General features: G+C 36.6%; 1 protein-coding gene across 6 annotated transcripts in view; it reads right to left on the bottom strand.

Annotated features, from left to right (window-relative positions):
• Positions 1-795: 795 nt before the first annotated feature.
• LCOR (ligand dependent nuclear receptor corepressor) overlaps positions 796-22,255 on the bottom strand; it is a 90,519-nt gene continuing 69,059 nt past the window's right edge. For all 6 annotated transcript variants that reach the window (XM_056530769.1, XM_056530770.1, XM_056530772.1 and 3 more), the window contains exon 7: positions 796-5,305. In XM_056530769.1, coding sequence (XP_056386744.1) covers positions 1,006-5,305 — 4,300 coding nt within the window. In that variant the 3' untranslated portion in view covers positions 796-1,005. The remainder of the gene's footprint in view (positions 5,306-22,255) is intronic.

Genomic DNA, 22,255 nt, shown 5'->3' with positions numbered 1-22,255 from the left:
ACAATAAAAAAAATAAAGCAAGAATTTATTTTGTTTACAAATATATTTCAGTAGAGTTTGTTAGATTTTCCAATGATACCCTAATTCATCCATAAAAAAAAAATTTAAAAATTACTATAATCCCATACTGCTTACAAAGTCTTGGTGTTCTGAAAATCCACCTTTCCTGATGAGCCACTAGATACTAAAATGTGTTCTTAATAACATTTCTTAAAAACATATTTTTTCTATTAATGCGGACACAGTTTTCAGTTCATTTGTGCAAATTCAATTAAATTCAAGTGAGTGCAAATTAAGTGTAATATAAATAGAATATTAGTGACCTAGATGCATATACGATCAGAATTAATGACCTGATAAAACCTGTTTCAGAGACACATGCATTTCAGACATATTGGAAAACAGTGGACCTCTCACCTGAGCAATCCTAAAAACCACGCTGCTAGGGTGGCTCTTTAATTGATTCAGTCCATTAAATAGTTATCCATTTTAGATGGTTGTTTCGTTCATTAAAAATAAAACGGAAGCACAAATTTACTTTTTTCTATCAAGCAAATATTAAAGACAACTAAAATTAGTGAAGCTAAAAAAAATGTATGCAACAAGCCGCAACAAAGCAAACATGGGCATGCCCAATTTCTTTTTTTATCAGTACAAGTGCTTGTGCATCAAGTATTAAATGCATGGGTTTTCATATGGCAGGGTTTTTTTTTTTAAACAGAAAAAAAAAAAAAAAGATAAATAAGGCACTGTACTTTTAACATTCAATGTTTAAAAACAAATACCCCCCCCCCCCCAAAAAAAAAAGACAAATATAACTTACATTTTTAGCACCACATGGGGAAAAACCAAACAAAAAACACACTAAATTTCCCCACAATCCAAGCATCATAATGCCTATGTAATATGGATATCGGTAGATTTCAGGGCTTGCTACAGCTTAAAGAGTCACACTATTAATGCAAAAGAATGTACAACAGTACGAAGGTAACAGTTTATAGCTTGTCATTTAAATTCAAGTGATCGTCCCTTACGAGTGGGTGGCTCCAGCTGTGACCTTTGCTTGTTGTGTCTCACTCGGGATGCTACATTTCTTTTGTTTTTTGTTGAGACAGTGGATATTTTTTTACACCGTTCTTTTTTCCTATGTGAAGATGAAAAACTAGTGATTTTAGGTGAATCTGACACCTTGGAAGAAGCTTGACTAAGCTTAGCTGATCTTGTCTGATGCTTAAGAACAATTTGTGATTTAAGGGATTGTTTTTGCATACGAGTTTTTGCTTTTCCTTTAATTACAGTTGTTTTAAAGACACCAGCTTTCCCCACCTGTTTCTTTGGAGCTTGTGAACTGGAAGTAGAGTGTATTTTACTCATTTTACGAACTTTAGATTTTGTAGGGGCTGCCTTTTTGTGGACATGGGGTCCATTTTTTAAAAACCTCTGCTTTGCTTCAATTTTCCTCTTTTTATTTGGCTGTGCAACAGATTCTTCCAAGCAGTCACTTTTGTTACGCTTTTTACATTTTTTAACTATTAGAGACTTTGAGGTAAGGGCTTTTGGAGATTTCCGTAAGCTCAAATCTGAAGAGGACACTGCTTTTTTATTGTCAGAATTGCTTGCTTTACGTTTTACATTTGCCATACACACTTTGTTTTTATTCACTGGATAAGACTGACTGTTTACATTTTCCTGTGATCTGTTTTTCTTTAAGATGTGAACAGGAGCAGTCTTTTTAGCTTTAGCATGTGGTTCTTGCTTTTTGCAGTCATTAGGACCTTTTACAGTATCTGTAACCTCATGAACTAGTTCACTGCTGTTACTTACTAATGTATTCAATGAGTTCTCAGTTTTGATGTTATTTTGTGCTGGAGTAACTGAAGCAAATTTCTTCAGATGTTTTTTCAAGCGTTGTGCTTGCAACATGTGAGGATATAGACTTTGGCTTGAATACTTCGGTGACTGAATCATTGGCAGCTGATGTTCCTCAGGAATACGAGTGTTTAATTTCTTTACAATCACTAAAGACTTTGTTTCTGTTGTTTCCATAAACCATTCACAAACATCTGAGAATTTAAAAGAATTCATAAACAACAATTGCATTGGTGAACATTTTGGTGTATCTTGACTGCTTTTAGGTCTACGAATCCTTTTCTTTGTTTTCCAAATCTCTTTTAACCTGTCAGATTTACTTTTGGACTTGTTCACGTTAACCGTTTCTTTTTCCAGTGAAACCCAATTTTTGTGAACAGATGTGTACTTGTCGTTAAAATTGGAGATACGTTCCTGATTTTCTTCTTCGGAACACCAGTCTATAAATTTTGGTCTATTTCTTCGCTTATTAGAACTATTGATTTTCTCATTTCTTGGAGAGAGGTTCTTTAATTTACCAGATTTACAGCACTTCATCTTATCCTTTAAGGAATTTACTGCAATATGTGGGGTACTACTCTTTGTCGGGGATCCGTAATTTGTGGCATTTTCTGATTCACTTTCATTACATTTCTCAAGTTGACTAGTATTTTTTACACTTGTTGCATCACACTTACATTTTGCATCCGCCATGTTTAGGCAATTGTGATGTTCTTTTGTAAAATATATAATTCGCTTATCAGAACCTATTTTTAAACATACCGTGAGGTTTTCAGGCATCTTAAAACAAGTACTTTTTAGTATTCTTTCATAAAATAATGGTTTTCCTTCTCTACAATGGCTGTTTAAAAAGAAAGCAAAATAGCTTTCATCATAACTGGTATCATCAACAGAGGAAATGACAGTATCAGAACATGGTGTATCTTCTGTTTTTAATACTACAGACCTCTGTGCCAAGTTGGTGCCTTGAACATAAGATAACAGAACCTGAAGGGAAGGAATGTTATGTAAAACAGAATCATCATGGGATTCACGACTCCTAAGACATCTGTCAGTTGGGACAGGAACTTTTTTATGCCTCTTAAATGGTGTAAGATGTTTACAAGAAGTTCTGTTGCTTGTTAATAAATTATCAATTTTATTTGAGTTAACTGCATCTGTGTTGTTTTCCCCAATAACCTCTTTGGTTTTCAAGGCATCATTAACTGTATCATATTTGCTACATCCAGAAGAAGATACAGTATCACAATGATGAGTCTCCTCAGAAACATTTGCTTCTAGTCTTGCGTTATTATTTTCAACAATTTTTGCACTTATATTTAAAGGACTTTGAAAGCATTTAGTTGGCCATAAAGCATTTATATTCTCTGGTAGTACATTTTCTTCTGCCTCCATTTCAAATGAATCGTTCAAAACTAGGCTTTGACAATCCTTAACATTTTCAATGTTTGAATCCATCATCAAGTGTGCATTTTCTTTAACCACACACTGCACAAAGTGCTTAGGAAACTCATTCACACTACCAGAACTACTAGGATCAATTTGTGAACTTTTAGAAATTTGACCTTCTGAATTGTCTACAGGCAAGATATCTGAAATGGTTTTTGAAGAAATCTGCATTGATAACGGTTGGTCAGATGTAACAGGATCAGCAATAACTGTTTCAGAAGAATCTTCTGGCAATATCTTGAAATCATTAAGGCTAGAAGAACCAATGACTGGGATATCTTTGTCAGCAGTCCCAAGTGTAGATGGATATGCAGTGGAAGGACTTTCATGGATGTACTTTAAGGTAGCGGAAGCTTCTTCGATTGCTGTATTATTCGGATAAGTCCTAGGTACAGTATGGTTATCGTTTAATGAAACCGTTATTTCCATATCCAGTGATTGGGTACCTGAACCGTCTTGACTGCACGAATTATTGGAACGGGAGATATAAAAGTCTGGATCTATAGCCAATTCAGTTATACTTTTTTCATGATCATTTACAGATAAAGACTGTGCATCTATATTTACTACAGAGGATATCTGTTTCATCTTTGGAATCTCATCATCATTTTCATTAAGTGCCTGTTCATTTGCAGTGTGGTTGCTTGGAACATGTAATTTTTTAGGCTCATCTTGTGTAAGAGAAAACACTGCTATCAAAGAATCTGAGACATTATCTACAGATTCTTTATTTAAAGCCAGACATTGAATGTTTTTTTCAGGTTCAATGCATCTAAAAGAGTCTGGTATTAGGTCTTTCATTTCCGCATTCTGTGGCACAGGATTATCACTGTCTGTTTCTACGCTTTCCTCTACATGAATCAGTGATAAAACATCTGAGGAAGGTAGTGTCTTAATCAAGTCATTAGGAATTATTAATGCTTCAGAAATATGTAATGAAGAATTTCCTTTCTCCTCAACTTTTGAGCTTCTTACCAATGTGCGAACAGTTGACAATTCACAGCAATCACCACTAATAAGATATCCTCGGGTACTTTTCCTTGCAGTGTTTCGAGCACAAACTACAGACTTATGATTTTCAAAGTGGCATTCAGTTGTAATTGGCTCACTGATGTAAACTACATCGCACTGTTTATCACAATCATTTGTCACCAAAACCCGAGAATTTTTACATTTTACAGTTTTTAACAGCTTATTTTCATGCAACTTGACTTTTTGTAAAGTTGACCCAGAATGGTCAGTAAGATTGTGAAATGGACTCTCACAAAGGTTTCCAAGCTTCTTTGCAGTCACTGTAGTTACAGAATGTTCCTGCTTTAATATACAGTCATTGCAGTCCAAAAATGCTTGTTTAGGGTTAACATATTGCGTGTTTTCTTTATTTTCAATTTTTGGGATGTCTGTGGGGAGTTCAGAACCTGGGGAATCATTATGCATGTTTAAAGTACAGTTACTATGTGAAAGAACACAGTGTTCAAAAAAAATGGTCTGACTGACTTCAGATACTTTTGCAATGGTAGTTTCCGATTTTTCTTCTGTGCTTGGAATACCTACAGGATTATTTGTAATGGTTTGGTCTGTGGCATAGGAGACATTAATGGCATGATCTGCCTTTGATTCAAAGGAACATGGTACCTTTGAAAGGTAATTTGAACAATGTGACATTTCACAGGGGCAGCTATCCTCACATACATTTGTTGGTGTACTTAAACAAAATTCAGGAAAAGATGTGTCTTTCTTTACAGGGGAAAGGTTTGCATTATTTTCACAAGAGGAATGATCATGGTCTTCTAAATTAGCATTTTCAATCTCAGAAACTGAGGCACTCCGACTTCTAGATTTCATTATGGATTCTTCAGTGCATAAATTGTTCAGAACAAGAATAAACTGCTTTTGGTGATGTGAACACAGTTTGGCCATGAACGTTTCCAGTGATAAATTTGTTGAATTGTTAGGGTCTATTGCTTTTCTCTCTGTATCCTGAGTGCTGGGAAAAGAGGGGGAAAAAAAAAAAAAAACATTTAGTAAAGAGATTATACATTAAAGTAAACACATTCCTAATAAATTCTTCCTATTAGCGAGATTGCATTGCTGCAATGTTTCTAAAGTGTTTAGAAAAACAGTGTAGAAGGATCTAACCTGCAAAGCTTTAAAGTTAATTTAACCAAACATCCTTGAGCATTCCATCTGCAGTAGCGCAATTCTTTTAAATAAAACTAGACAATACTCCAACCTACACATCTTTACAGCAAACCTCAAGGTATTTGTAAGGAGAACCAAATACATTTAGAAAACACACAGCAAGCCTAATTAATGTATATTTGCAGAGTTGGAGGTCAACATAAGCTTATTGTTGTATGACAATCAGTAAAATAATTGGATCCGCCATTTACAGTCTACACAGAAAATAAGATGGTGGTTTCTCATTACATCAGATCTTTTCGTTTAGGGATTTTTCCTTCTGCTAAACAGTTCTTTAAATAACTTCATAATTTTGATAAAGAAAATAGAAGAAAAATTGACTAAACACTTGCCATAAATTTGTATTGTACTGGTTGTTTTAAGGTGCATTATTTTATGAAGACCTGCCCAGAGGAAACATTGACCAGTTGCCCATACCAACCAATCAGATCGCTTCTTGAATTTTTAAAAAGGCCTCTGAATGATAAAAGAAACAAACAAACAATCTGGTTGGTTGCTATGGGTAACTTTTTCTGCACAGGTATTGATCAATTTCTCTCTGTCAAAGAGCATGAAGGCACCCCAATGCTCTCTTCACAGCAGTGTAGCACTTTGTAGCATCTATCACCCATAGGCTCCCATATCTATCTGATCTAATCTACGCATCAATTTGAATATCATGTGGTACACATTAGTTTTTATTTTCTTTCCCTACACTGAAAATAGGGTCAAAGTGCATCATTTTATAGAGTGGTATATAGTGGCCAAGCAAAAGCCTCTATCTGGTGAATATAGGACTATGGAGCTATTTGACAATGTATGCACATGTAAAGAGGGTCGACAAACACCTAAATACAAAGTATGGCTTATCTCATATTTTGGAAAGGCTTTACATACTATCTAAATCCATTCGGGCTACCCTGTAAACGAGTGAAGGTCTTCTAGATTGGAGCTTATTTACAAAGGCTATGAGACTGCCCAAGCACTTGGGTGGGGAGGCCTGTATGAAAGATCACTGGATCATATGTGGGACAATTAGCCGTCGGCTGTACATCCCCTATGACACGGGAACCAGTCAACAGCTAATGATTTTTTAGCAGGTCAAAGCAACCAAATCAGGTTTTGATTATTCGTTTACTGATCTTTGACCCTATAACACAAGGGGATGTTGGCTTGTTTTGTCAATCATCACCCTGTGTAATAGTGCCTTTTAACAAAAAGCATCCTGTCACTGATTTTAGTAGGACTAAATGTAGCGCTACACTATAAAAAAAAAAAATAGTACAAAGTAAGCAGAAAATAGCTTTATAGGTGTACGTAGCCTAAACATGTACATTATGAAGATGTTATGGAGAAAGTTACTCAAAACTGGGATTAAATAATTGTTTATTGATTTACCTGCACAACATCAGAATTGGTGCAGATAAACCATGCAATCTCTGGTCTCAAAAATAGATTGGGTACTGATCCTAAGTGAAGAGTCTGTACTATAGTGCAGAGCTGCATTCACAATTTTCCTTAGCACTGTAAAGCAACAGCAAGCTCATTATTAGAACAATTCTTAATAGCTCAGGTAAGCACCTATAATGCAATGTAAGATTCTCCTGCTTCAAATTACTGTACAGTGCATAGGGAAAAACTACACTTAGCAGGATAAAAATGGAAGCCTGGGCTATAAGGCAACATGTAATCCAAGCACAATAGGTACAAGATAAGTTTGATTATCATTACTTAAATGGGCACTATCGTTAAAACCAATTTTGCTATTGCACTCCTTATGGGATATAATCATAGCTCGTCTCTTGACCCACAGAATAAAGAACACATCATTTTTACCGTAAAGTGTACAGTGTGAAAACAAAACCCTCCAAAATGTGCAAAATTTTGGTTTTCATAAAAATCTCCTCCCTAAAAAAATTTTTTGGGGGGGTTCACCGTACATTTTATAGTAAAATGAGAGGTTTCATTACAAAGTACAATTGGTCACACAAAAAAACAAGCCCTTATATGGGTCTTTAGATGGAAATATAAAAGAGTTATGGATTTTAGAAGACGAGGAGGAAAAAACAAAAACCGCTAAAATAAAAATTGGCCTGGTCCTTAAGGTGAAAATGGGCTTGGTCATTAAGGGGTTAAACCAGGCCTCATTTAATGATTAAAGTGGTCTATAAAACAAAAATGACCTGTGTTCTCTTCTTGCAACCCCTATTCCCCCTTTAAAAAAGTCATTCCAACACAGTAATATCTTACACCTCTAAGGCTTTTTTTTCCCACAAGGTTTTTAAAATGCATCTAAAAATGTAAAAATGTTTAGAAAGATTTTTTAACCATCAACCGTCAATTTCTAAGATGATATCAAGAATATACAAGTAGCTCTCCATAGTTAAATATCATCAGGCAGGTGAGGAGATATCAATAGGCAAGAGCTCCTTACCAAAGTTGGTTGTGTATACCCGTACACAACAAGGGAAAGAGTGTATCTCAAGCTTGCCTGACAACAGATGAATACAGCAACACTTCGCACAGGGGTGAGCAGGATTTGTCAGGCGCTACACAGGACATCCACAGATGTAAGGCAAAAGGTTAGTTGGACCAACATGCAATGTGTTTCACTGTGCATGGGCAGCTTCATCAGGCAAGAAACCTTTTGCCTTACACCTGTGTATTTCCTGTGTAGCGCCTGACTAAGGCCAACACCACGTTTTTACAATACTGTATACGTTTTCAATTTGACCGTACGGAACCGTATTGAAAACCATATGCATTCACTCTCCATTGAAAACCGTATGCCAAAAGATGCATCAGGTTGTGTCCGTTTTGTACCCTGTACAGTTTTTTTTTTTTTTTCTTTTTAAATGTTCCCGTATCCAAAACCATATCCTACCACAGTTTTTGATCCGGGTGAAAAAACAAATATATTTTATATATATATTTTATATATATATATATATATATATATATATATATTTTTTATATATATATATATATATATATATATATATATATATATATATATATATATATATATATATATATATATATATATATATTTTTTTTTTTTTTAATTATATTTTTTTTTAACCCCTTAACGACGCAGGACGTATATTTACGTCCTGCGCCGGCTCCCGCGATATGAAGCGGGATCGCGCCGCGATCCCGCATCATATCGCGTCGGTCCCGGCGCTAATCAACGGCCGGGACCCGCGGCTAATACCACACATCGCCGATCGCGGCGATGTGCGGTATTAACCCTTTAGAAGCGGCGGTCAAAGCTGACCGCCGCTTCTAAAGTGAAAGTGAAAGTGACCCAGCTGCTCAGTCGGGCTGTTCGGGACCGCCGCGGTGAAATCGCGGCGTCCCGAACAGCTGATCGGACACCGGGAGGGCTCTTACCTGCCTCCTCGGTGTCCGATCGACGAATGACTGCTCCGTGCCTGAGATCCAGGCAGGAGCAGTCAAGCGCCGATAATGCTGATCACAGGCGTGTTAATGCACGCCAGTGATCAGCATTAGAGATCAGTGTGTGCAGTGTTATAGGTCCCTATGGGACCTATAACACTGCAAAAAAAATGTAAAAAAAAAGTGTTAATAAAGGTCATTTAACCCCTTCCCTAATAAAAGTTTGAATCACCCCCCTTTTCCCATAAAAAAAATAAAACAGTGTAAAAAAAATAAAAAACAAACATATGTGGTATCGCCGCGTGCGTAAATGTCCGAACTATAAAAATATATCATTAATTAAGCCGTACGGTCAATGGCGTACGCGCAAAAAAATTCCAAAGTCCAAAAAAGCGTATTTTGGTCACTTTTTAGATCATTAAAAAATGAATAAAAAGTGATCAAAAAGTCTGATCAAAACAAAAATCATACCGATAAAAACTTCAGATCACGGCGCAAAAAATGAGTCCTCATACCGCCCTGTACATGGAAAAATAAAAAAGTTATAGGGGTCAGAAGATGACATTTTTAAACGTATAAATTTTCCTGCATGTAGTTATGATTTTTTCCAGAAGTGCGACAAAATCAAACCTATATAAGTAGGGTATCATTTTAACCGTATGGACCTACAGAATAATGATAAGGTGTAATTTTTACCGAAATATGCACTGCGTAGAAACGAAAGCCCCCAAAAGTTACAAAATGGCGTTTTTTTTTCGATTTTGTCGCACAATGATTTTTTTTTCCGTTTCGCCGTGCATTTTTGGGTAAAATGACTAATGTCACTGCAAAGTAGAATTGGCGACGCAAAAAATAAGCCATAATATGGATTTTTAGGTGGAAAATTGAAAGGGTTATGATTTTTAAAAGGTAAGGAGGAAAAAACGAAAGTGCAAAAACGGAAAAACCCTGAGTCCTTAAGGGGTTAAACATGGGAATCAATGGGAACCATACAGAACCGTATGGAATTTCAATCAAACAAATGAAACTTTATTCATAATGGGATGAAAAGTTAAAAACGTATACTTTTTTTTCTTTAAAAAAAACGGAGTCAGCCGAATTTCATTTTTCAAATCATATACGGTTTTAAACTGTATACGGATTAAAATTTGTACACACGATTTGATACAGTTTAGTCAGGTTTTGCCACAGAAATTGCCACAGAAATTCTGTCTGCCCCAGAAATGAGGAAAAACCTGACCAACTCTCCATTTTACTGAGAAAACCCGAAAAGGGGGCGTGTCCAACATTTTAACAATTCCCCCCCCCCCCCCCAGAAAAAAAAAATAAAATACATATTTACTAAGTAAGATTACACAGAAAATGTGGTGGATTTGAGCCGAAGAAAACCCCACAGATCAGAGCATGGGTGAGAAAAACAAAACAAAAAAAATGTAGGGAGACCTTAGAAAATACAGTGAAAAAAAATTGTTGGGAATTAAAATGGTACAGGTTTTTGCAAGAACCCAGACAGAAAACAGACTGAAAGTATAGCGATAATTTTTTCCCTTCTGTAAAGTAAGCTTGCTTCTGGCATGTGTTTGACACTCACTTATGTGGTTCTCATTTACAAATCAATGCTGAAATATAATGTTGGTTAAACGTTTTATATATAACAGTCTATAGTTCTATATACTGCATATGGTCAGGTGACATAGAATTTTAAGAAAATAATTAGATATAGGGTGATTTGTCAGTTATGTAAAGTTGTTATTGAGCAGTGCTGCTGTTTGTGATCATTAGGACTGTCAGGTGAGAGTTGCCAGGTCTTTCCCAGACTGCACAACCCAGGTCCTGATGACTGTCACTTGTCAATGCAGTTTTCCCCTGTAAGGCTTAGATCCCTGAATGCTTTAAGCTTTAGTGATGAAATCTATCATGTGCACCACAAGTAAATTTCTAACACTGTCTATAGCCTCTCATGTAGAAGAAAAGAAAAAAAAAAAGGTAAACTAGTGTTTATTTGTGGGTCTGAAAAGCTTAATTGCCTTCAAAACAAGAAAAGTAACAGGTCACCAAGTTTCAAAATACACAAGAATTCAGGACCAAGACTTATTTTTTACTTAAATTTCTTGTCTAGATGATTATCAGTCTGGGAAGACACCAACCAAACCTTCACAGTGAACTATACATTAAGTCTAATGAAAATGACAACTTAAAGAGGACTGGTCATGATATTGTTAAATTTTATAATCCTCCCAGTTCACTGCCCCCATCATGATAAACCATCCCCTGCCTTTATTTTTTATCTTGATATTGTTCTGTATTTTCTGCCCAGTATCAGTCACATTCACATACTGGGAAGGGGGCGTTCCACAGCAGGCGTGACATCATCTGAAGTCATACAGGGGAGAACTTCCTCCCTCACTCTGCTACACACAGTCCAGAGCATTTCAGTGGGAGATTAGCTATGTTTGGCTGAGGCCATCTTGCTTGAGCTGTTTTAACCCCTTAAGGTTTGGTCAAATTTTAGCTTTTACACTTTAGTTTTTTCCTACTTGCCTTTTAATGGCCATAACTCTTATTTTACTCTATTTTTACTTTACACACCCATATAAAGGGCCTGTTTTTGCGTGACTAAGTGTACTTTACTTTTATAAAAAAAAAATGGAATTACAATTTGGGGGTGGGGTGTTTCTTTTTTACATCGTTCACCATGCAATGAAACAGATATGTTGTAATCTTACCAACCTAAATCTAAAGAATCAAAATAACAACAGAATTTGAATAGTTAAAAAAAAAATGTACAATTTTTTTTTTTCTTGCCTTTTTTTCTAACTCCTATAACTTTTTTATTTTCCATATTCCGGGCTCATTTCTTACACCATGGTCTGTAGTTTTTAAAAAGGTACCATTGGCCTTTTTGATCGATTTTTATTCAATTTGTTCTTGGATGTGATATATTGAAAAAAAAAATTGCATTTTTTTTTATACCATATATGAGCAGTATTGTTAATGGTATATTTAAAATTGTTCGAACACTTCCGCACACAACAATACCAAATGTTTATTTTTTTGTTTATAACATTTTTATTTGAACAAGGGAAAAAGAGGGGGGATTTGAGATATTACAAGTTTTATTATAAAACTGTAGGGTTACATGTAACGGATCTGATCAGTCAGTGACTCGACCCATAGTGTGCCTCCAGCTGTTAGAACTAACCAGATACGCCGCTTCGAACAGACACACAGGGGGCCTGCAAGATGCCGCTTGTAGTCAGACATCGCAGAGCAGCCATGATATCTTAGTACATTGCGCATGCGTGTGGCGACTCAGTGTACATAGACATCGCGGCTGCTCCGCGATGTCTGACTGCAAGCGGCGTCCCGCAGGCCTTCTATACCACTAACACCATTAGCTATTGAAAAAGGGGACCTTGATCCCTGAAACGCGTCTAGCCCAGTTATACATGCATTTGCATCCCATCTCTGGCAAAACTGGAGGATATACATCACCTTAATCTCCACTGCGAAAGAAGCAGAGCGTGCGCTCCACAAAGCATCACCTACTGAGCTAGCCAGCCAACATAGAAGTGTATCCCGAGGAGACTTACCTGACACCAGCAATACTGGTAAGAGGCACCTGGTGCCAACCCCCTACCCCGCATGGAACTGCTGTTACAATATCCCTGTGCCACCAGGTTAAAAGTGGGACAAAATTAGGGGGACTCCAGCGCTGCATAGTGCACCAGCCCTGCACGTACAATCAAAATAAGGGGGATTACAGCGCTGCTGAGTGCACCTGCCAGCACCCACTGACTTTAATTTCCAGTTCATAATACGGCACAGCGCTGACCGAGCTATTGCATTTCAATAACAAAATCTCATATTTCAACATCAGTGTGAAAAGAAATTATCCTGTTACCACATATGGTGGAAGGACTTTAAATTGACATCTTCAGCCCTCCTAGTGAGACTTTATGCCAATGGAAAACAATTTCCTATACAATTTTTAAGCACCATTATTTTATTCATCATTTATTATCCTATGTCTGATGCAAGGGCCCTGCAGAAGACATGATAGTGTATTTTAAGATTATAATAAACTGTAATTTATTGGACATATCTTCTCTTTTGTCTTATTTTTTCACTTTCTTCTATTTTAACCTTTACCTAGCAGGACTGTTCTTGTACGTTTTTGACACATAGGGTAATGTGTATCACAGTATCCTTGGTGTAGGTATTTGTTTAATGTAGAGCTCCCAACCAACTTTTTTTCTCTGCATAGTGTACATAGACATCGCGGCTGTTCCGATGTCTGACTACAAGCGGTGTCTCCCAAGCCCCCTGTGTGTCTGCTCGGAGCGGTGTATTGCCGCTGCGAGCAGGCCGGAGGGCGGGGGTTCGGGTTAGTTCTAACAGATGGAAGCACACTATGGGTCGGGTCACCGGCAGATCCGCAGCGTAAAATACGCTGCAGATCCGTTAAGTGTGACTCTACCCAAAAAGGGGTTCATTTTTATAGGGTTAATACTACTGCATTTTTTCCTTACACTTTATTGGCACCTATGTACTGCATTGATCCATGAAATCTGCAGTCTATTGGTAAAGCCTGCAACAAAATGCTCTATTAATAGGAGCAAATAGGCATCCAATTTCTTCCAAAAACAGTGTCACACCTGTTCTCAGGTTGTGTTTGTTATCACAGCCCAGTTCCATTAAAATAGAATGGAGTAAGGTTGTAATACCTCACCCCCCCCCCCCCCCCCCCCCCCGGAGGACAGGATGGTGCTGTTTTTATTAGACATTAGCTTTGTTTTTCTATTTGTGGATAACCCCTTTGATCAGTAATTACAGATGTTTTACAGCAAGCCATATGAACATATATAAGTCACCAGGTTGCCCTCCAGTCTAGAGTTAAGAAAAAGCACCGTGGTTCAGGATTCTAGATCCGTATGGGTGCTCAGCTTCAGGGGCAGACCAACCCCCAATGTAATATCCACAAAGAAGCAGAAGCGGCACTTCAAAGCATGCTTGAAAAAGGCTTTATTGATAAGCCGAAACGTCGCTTTCACAGATGAGTGAATAAACGACGATTTGTTGTGACTTTGGAGTGCCGCTTCTGCTTCTTTGTGTGTGTGTGTGTGTGTGTGTGTGTGTGTGTGTGTGTGTGTGTGTGTATATACATATATATTTTTTATTTTATTTTTTATGTTGCCAACAGGAGCTTGGACCAGTGATCTCTGCTGCCACTCTCTGACCATCATTGCTCTGATACAGCAAAACCTCTGCTGGTCACATATGTCACATCTACCTATTTTCATCTTTATTTCAGCACCAATACAATTTACTGCAGGCCTAAAGCTTTCATTTACTGCTATGGGAGTTTCAGAGAATAAACAGTCTATAAATGTAGTCACGTCACTTATTCCGTGCACAGTTCCCTGGCTATAATTGAAGATAGAAGGAGCTGGTTTTCAAGGCGACACCCCATTGGTTTTTGGATGCAATTTCTGGATCAAAAACTCTAGTTATAAGCCATTAGGACATGTCCTAAGGGTGCGTTCACACGCTATTACTAGCAGCGGGTTTCCCGCTACGAGTTACGCTACCATTGATTTAAATGGGTCCACAGAGTCTGCAATTGTGTCAGATTTGCGGACTGTCTGCGGACCCATTCAAATGAATGGTACGATAGCGTAACTTGCAGCGGATTTCTCGCAGCGGGACACCCGCTGCTAGTTACTAGCGTGTGAACGCACCCTAAAAAGGAAAACCTGAGGAAGTGCTTAAGTGCTGCTCAATGCAAAATTTTATTATCTGCCATAGTTCATGGCTGGTGGTCTCCGTAGTCAGACAAAAAGGGTTGTGGCTTGGATATAACTTTAAGCCAGTGCACCAATGGCTTTTCCAGGATTAGAAAAAAAAAAAAAAAGTTGTTGTCTTTCAGAAACTCTTGTCCTCAGTTTATGTGGCGCTGCTATTCAATTATTTTGAAGTGAATGGATCAGAGATGTAATACCATCAACAAACCAAGTACGGGTGTGGCGTTATTTTTGTAGGAAAGCTGCAATTTTTTTCTATTCCTGGAAAAGGATGGTTATGAGTATATTTAAATTGTCAAGTGAATTATTATGAAAACATAAAAAAAAACTAAAAATGTTAATTAACTAGACAAACTATGTAAAGTTCTATCTTCTTGCCCTTGCATACTAAAATGGGCCAGTTATATGAAAGTAACGATTTTTTTTTTTTAACAAAAGAACAGAAGATTTTTTTTTCACAACAAATTTATTAGAAGAATAGTGGTTTTGAAAAGTCTAGCATCCAGTGAGAACTACCATACACAACATTACAGCTGGGAATGTATTTTTTTTTTTTTTTTAGTTTTTAAAATGACATGGTCAAATAATACAATGGAACCATTAAATTTTACACATGCACGACAGCAGAATCAGCGCTTTCAACATACAATGCAAAAAAAATAAAATAAATGAACCACATGGATTTTTTTTACGTTTAAAAGTACTTATTACATACATTAGACATATCTTATTTAGTCCAGTCAAAATCAGAACTGCATTAAAAAAAAAAAAATTATGTAGTGCAATCAAAAAAAAAGTAATCGTGATCATAAGTGCTCTACTACATAAGACATTGATCATAGCAAAGAAGGAAAAAAAAAAGTTAAAATCACAGTACAAAAAAAATTTGTAAATAAATATTAACTACAGTACAAGAGAAATATTAAATTATACAATTCTGTCAAACTGTAAACAGCATATTGAAATGAGGTCAATAAGTGTGTAGGAGGGGGTTCCTGTTTAGATACAGGTTATTCGATTCCCATAAATTAAATATATAGAGAAAGGGTTAATAAGTAGTCATCAAGCTGAATAGATATTATAATTCATTTTTACAACTGTCAGGCTATGTGCACACACTTTCATGCAAAAAAAAAAAAACTGCAGAAATTTTCAGCCATTTTGTCTCACTTTTTTCGCTCACACTTTGCTATAGCAAAATGCTATTATACAACTCTCAATCAAGTGTTTTTTTTTATTTTTTTGGGAAGCCAACAACCCAAAAAGGACCTTGCACTTAAATTAATGGCTGCAAAAACTGTACAGAATAAATTACCAACTGTTCTGGTTGGGTTCTATTAAACTCAATAGGAATATACAGCCATTTTTTCGCCACTTTTCTCCGCTTACATTTCTCAAACTACGCTGGTAAAATGAAAGATGAGCTGTGATTGGTTGCCATTTGATAGACACATTTTTTTCTCAGACAGGTTGATAATTCTGGGATCCTGTGTGTGAACATAGCCTGAGGCTACCCCGTAGTAGCAGGAGCAGTGTTAGCTGGTGTGGGTATTGCTCATGTTTCATCACCAATTGCTGTTGTACCTGGATTAACTATTGTTTCAAGCTGCAGGTCCAGGTGCATCAGTAACTTGTAGTAAATCATGAGATTTTTCCAGCAACTACTAGCCAATGTTGACTGTTCATGATCCTTAAGGCGTTACTGTCATTTATATAAACATTTGACATGACAAAAGTTTAGATCACACCGGATCTCCGTCCTAAGACCCACTGTTCTTGTGAGAGTTATCACGGTCTGACTCACGCGGTAGAATGCTTTGCTCCCCAGCCGGCCAATTAATCCAACTGATATGTCCCATTATAGTCTATGGAGCACATCAGTGTGATCTGGAGGTCAGCCATGAAGTGAAACGTGCTGCTTCCCCTGGTTAGAACTCACAATCACATCGGGTCTCAGGACAAAGACATTATGCAACCTAAACTTTTCACATGTCTGGATAACATGTCGAAAATGTATATTTAATCAAACAAACAATAAGTGGCTTTCCTTGGCAAATAAGTAAACGGATAGTTTTAACTGAATTAAAATGGATTCACATTCGCACCATCCAAAAGAGGTAATAGAGTTGAATATTAAAGTTACATTTGATTATTCTTGCAGTTTGTAAAGATACATGTTCTTGAAAATCAAAAAAACAGGAACCCCCGTGCTCTCTGTTCAGTAGTAACTGAATATACAGAATGCCACACTATAAGTGTCTGAGGCACTGTGTGCTGAGGAGTTAATATGCAGCTTTATAAACCGTTTGGCTGAGTTATACCTGGATACCTGAAGTGAGTTTTTTTTATTTTTTTATTTTTAACTTGACATTCATCAAGGATGTGCTACAAGCACGTCAAAAAAGGAAACAAAAAAAGATAACAGAACAAAACAAAATTAAAATACAAGTCACTGCTAAAGTATAGAGTACAAGTACCTGAATCAAGTGAGTAGTGAGTAGAGTGTCCCTGAGGGTTTTAAGCAGTGTGTACATTTGTTGAATTCCTAAGGTTTAACATTTTAGCCTGAAAGCAACAGGAAAAAAAACAAAAAAAAAAAAAAAACACGCAATCCCAGAAATCCCATCAAGCAGAGGCTACAATTTATGCAAAAAAAAAACCTATTAAAATGTCTATTTTGTACAAGGTTTTTTTCCTCCTCCTAGCAGCAGTGAACTGCTGTACAAATACATCCCATCTGCAATCAACACATGGGAGTCAGATAAAACATTTACTTTAAAAATTATATAAACATTTATATCCTGAAAAGTTATCAGTTTACAATCAAATGCATTCATGGGTTTGAAATACTTCTGCAAGCGCATTTCTGTATGCTGGTGGAAATAATTACACTAGCCTACTCATTGCAGAAAAGAAAATCCTAGACGCAGGAATGTCATCCTTTCATGTGCATTAAATATAAAACATTTTGTTCAACTACAAGAAAAAAATAAAATACACAAAGAAAAAAAAAACTGCAAATAAGTATTTTTAAACCACAAGTGGATTTGTAAAGTACTGGACTTATCATGAGAGATTCACTGTAATTTGGGCTAAAAAGAGCTGTGCCACTTAAGGTCAATTTATATATTCGGCTTTATATTTTCATCCTTCCCGATTCCAAATTAACCTTAAAGGGTACCTCTCATCAAATAAACTTTTGATATATTTTAGATTAATGAATGTTGAATAACTTTCCAATAGCATGTTAATGAAAAATATGCTTCTTTCTATTGTATTTTTCCCGATCAGTCCTGTCAGCAAGCATTTCTGACTCATGCTGGAGTCCTAAACACTCAGAGCTGCCAGCCTGCTTTGTTCACAGCCAAACAGGCTGTGAACAAAGCAGGCTGGCAGCTCTGAGTGTTCTCCTTTGTGAACAAAGCAGACTGGCATCTCGTAGTGTTTAGGACTCCAGCATGAGTCTGAAATGCTTGCTGCCGGGACTGGTAGGGAGACCCCTAGTGGTCATTTCTTCAAAGTGGAAAATTAAATAGAAAGAAGCATATTTTTTAATAACATACAATTGTAAAGTTATTCTGCATACATTAATCTATAATATATCAAACGTTTTTTTTGATGAGAGGTACCCTTTAAAGGGGTACTCCGGTGGAATTTTTATATTTTTTTTAATCAACTGGTGCCAGAAAGTTAAACAGATTTGTAAATTACTTCTATTAAAAAATTCTTAATCCTTCCAGTACTTATTAGCTGCTGAATACTACAGGAGGAAATTCTTTTCTTTTTGGAACACAGTGCTCTCTGCTGACATCTCTGTCCATTTTAAGAACTGTCCAGAGTAGGAGAAAATCCCCATAGCAAACATATGCTGCTCTGGACAGTTCCTAAAATGGACAGAGATGTCAGCAGAGAGCACTGTGGTCATGATGTCAGCAGAGAGCTCTGTGTTCCAAAAAGAAAATAATTTCCTCTGTAGTATTAAGCAGCTAATAAGTACTGAAAGGATTAAGATTTTTTTTTTTTTTTATAGAAGTAATTTACAAATCGATTTAAACTTTCTGGCAGCAGTTGATTAAAACAAAATAAAAAATAAAAAGTTTTCCACCAGAGTACCCCTTTAATGCATAAATGCACCATAATGAGAGGCTACTACATACAGGTTAAACTATTTGGGCCAAGTTCACACAATATAAATTGTGAGGGATTTTTAGTGCTTTCTTGAAAGTTTACAAATTTTTGTAGCAGACTTAACCATTGTCAAAGCACTGAAAACTGGTGGAAAACCGTGCAACTTGAAAATACCGCTCCTGTACTGTGCCAGAAAGTGTTGAGGGGGTATTGATAAATATGACATTCAGCATGAACAACCATCCTATTCAATTATACCAGCAACTTTGGTGTAATTGCTTGTGTGCCTCAGTCTATTTTGTGCAAGTTAAAGGGGTACTCCACTGCTCAGCGTTTGGAACAAACTGTTTCGAACGCTGGAGCTTGTGACTTCATAGCCCCGCCCCCTTAAAGCAAGTCTATGGAAGGGGCTGTGACAGCCATCACGCCCCATCCCATAGACTTGCATCGAGGGGGCAGGGCTATGACATCACAAGCTTCCGCCGCTGGCTCCAGCGTTCGGAACAGTTTGTTCCAAACACTGAGCAGCAGAGTACCCCTTTAAGGATATTACATTTCTGGCTTGTTCTCCTCTGAAGAAAGTCTATTGATACAGAGGGCTACAATAGTTAAAATAATTGAAGTTATGCTTTAAAGAATACTAAATACAGGAGGCTGGATAGCCCAAGACAACTGTGATCAGAATATGGCTTTTCCTGAAATCCCATAGATATGACTTGAGACAGATCTATATTCAGACTGCTGCCATCTTGGGCTACAAAGGTTACCCCCCCCCCCCCCCCCAAGTATATACTTTTTTTTTCCAGTTATTAGATGAGGTAAAATTAGAACTAGCAAATTTTCATTTTTAATAAAAGTAAGTGTCCCGCAAAGTATCTAAAATTTGTGGTATTGGTTTAATTAGAAGACAAGGCAAACTGACAACCCAAAACCTAATAAAGCTTAATTTACACCTGTTCAAAACAGCATGCAATAGGTTTTTTTTTTATTTTTTAATCCAGTTATTTAAATGAAATCTGTGACAGAGGCTCCGAATGGTGCCTCACACATAAGTGTGAAACTAGCCAAATAGCAAACATATTTTTTTTTGCTTCAGAAAAAAAAAAAAATTTAATAAATATAAAATGTATTTATAATATATCTAGGAACTAAAGTAGTAAAATCAATTCAGTATTATAACAGTGACAATCTCAGTGATAACTCCAGTATATATAGTGCTGAAATAGAAACAAGTGCTAACAAGCTCCTCTCTCTACCCAACAGGAACCGACAAGTGCTTTTTTAATGTCATCTAACAATTCTATATACAAAAAGAGAAAACAGAAAAACAAACAAACAAAAGCGTTAAGGAAACTAGTGTTGGTAAAATGCCAGACACAGTTGCAGTGTTTTTTTTTTTCCTTTCTATGCACATGACAAAAACCTGCCCTTCTAGATCGATTCGGCTGAATTTTAACTTCTCATCCCTCACCCGTGTTGTTTTATTTTAATCTCAGACTTAGTATGAATATTAAGATTATAAACACTTTACATAAGCTTAGCGCAAAAAGCGGCAATCTAGTCTATTAGACTTTTTGGCAAAAATTACACCTGTAAGCACATCTAGCATTGGTCCACTGACAGAATCTGTATAAAAAGGTTATTAAAAAAGAAAAATCCCTAATGGCTAAATAACCAATAGTCAGTAATCAAGAGGATGAGCGGATGCGTTAATACTTACATGCTAGACAATTCAGTGACACAGCAATACATTCCCTCGCCTGCATATGGCTCTGTCGTAAAAACGATTTTATTGAAATTGCACTGCTCTCCCTTAAGCAAGAGATTTCATTTTTTTTCATTTATTTTTTTTAAACAACTCCATTTACTTGTTCACTCAAACTAAGCCTAACCTACGAGTTTAAAAATAAAGTTAACTTTGAGGTATGGAATTTATCTGTACATAAAAATAATTCAATTTAGTGATCTTTAACATAAAAAAGTGACACAGTACAGAACTAAAATATTTACAGCAGTGTTAACCCAGTAAGTGGTCGATTACGGAAACTGAAATAGCCCGAGTACTCCTGTTGTATGACATGAAGAACAAAGAAACAAATAAACACAACACTCCTACAAAAATAGGCATAGTAGGAGTTGCAAAAGTATAGATTTATACTTAGGTCAAAACCTGTGTAGCGGAAAAGTGGTGCCGTTTCCCGCACCAACTAATCAGATTGCTTTTTTATTTTTTAAAAAGGCCTCCAAAAATGAAAGAAGTGATCTGATTGGTTGCAACGGGCAACTGCACCACTTTTCCTCTTTAATAAATCAGTTAACAGTTCACAGATAAATATGGCGGACCTGATGTCCTATCAAGCAGAATACGCAGATCAAAACGTATCAAAAGCAGAGAATGAACAAACCATGTAATAGAGAGGTATTTTGTGTTCCAAAATGGTGGTTGTTGTTATAACAGTAAGCCAGACTCTTGCTTTACTTATGAATCACTTGAAAAGAAGGTTAGAAAGGTAGATTGTTGTACTGAAAAACTATATAATTAGAGTGGGTCTAATATGGCTCAGAATAATAATTTAAAACCCTTTCCACTGTTGCAGTTACATTGCATATTTCAGTCACACTGATACTTCAGTGTTAAAAAACTAAAAGGATATTTTTTTGGGGGGTGGGGGCGGGGGGTACTTTTAGTGAAATACTAGTTCGTAATGCAAAAAGCATGACACACAGCAAGTTAACTTAACTTGCACATTCGGTATATAAAAGCCAAGTTTGTTAAGGAAGGGGGGGGGGGTGGGAGACGGTTTGTGTACAGGACCCCTAATATCTAAATTGACATTGGAGGGTGCGGGGGCACATGCACACTGAAGTAGGAATGCTTAAATTATAGGAGTGCCATAAACAAGGTGCGCACCTGAATATTAAGACTGAAACTTTACAAAATCTACAAGATAAAATAGAAATCTTTTGAAATAAAATCAGCAGCTTTTTTTCTTTTAAAAAGGTTTATGAAATATTAAAATGGGACCATGAAAACGCAGAAGGGGTTGCAGAAAGTTCATAAAAGCATCTGCAAATTAAGAAAATAAAATTAAAATAAATAACTTCTATAGTACCGTTAGGAATTTGACATTTTCCGGTTTGCTTAAAGGAAAAAAGCAAGAATGGCCACTTGCCCCTGGTCCTGCTTGTGAGGTCAGTAACACAATCTTTAGACAATCACATGGCACAGGGGCACTTCCCAGAAACATCCCGCCTTATTGTCTACATTCAACAAGCTTGAGAGGGGTAATATTCCCAACAGTTTATTTTATTTTTTTTAATTTGCAGCTACTTTATGAAGAGGAAAATAAAACTTTAGGTCCTGCAATCCCTTTTTAACTTTGCCTCACAAAACAGTAACAGCCATTTTGTATTGCAAGTCATTA

Source organism: Hyla sarda, chromosome 7 (genome assembly GCF_029499605.1).
Source record: "Hyla sarda isolate aHylSar1 chromosome 7, aHylSar1.hap1, whole genome shotgun sequence".
NCBI lineage: Eukaryota > Metazoa > Chordata > Amphibia > Anura > Hylidae > Hyla > Hyla sarda.
Note: the sequence above shows the minus strand (reverse complement) of the source record. Positions and strands in the feature narration are given on the sequence as shown.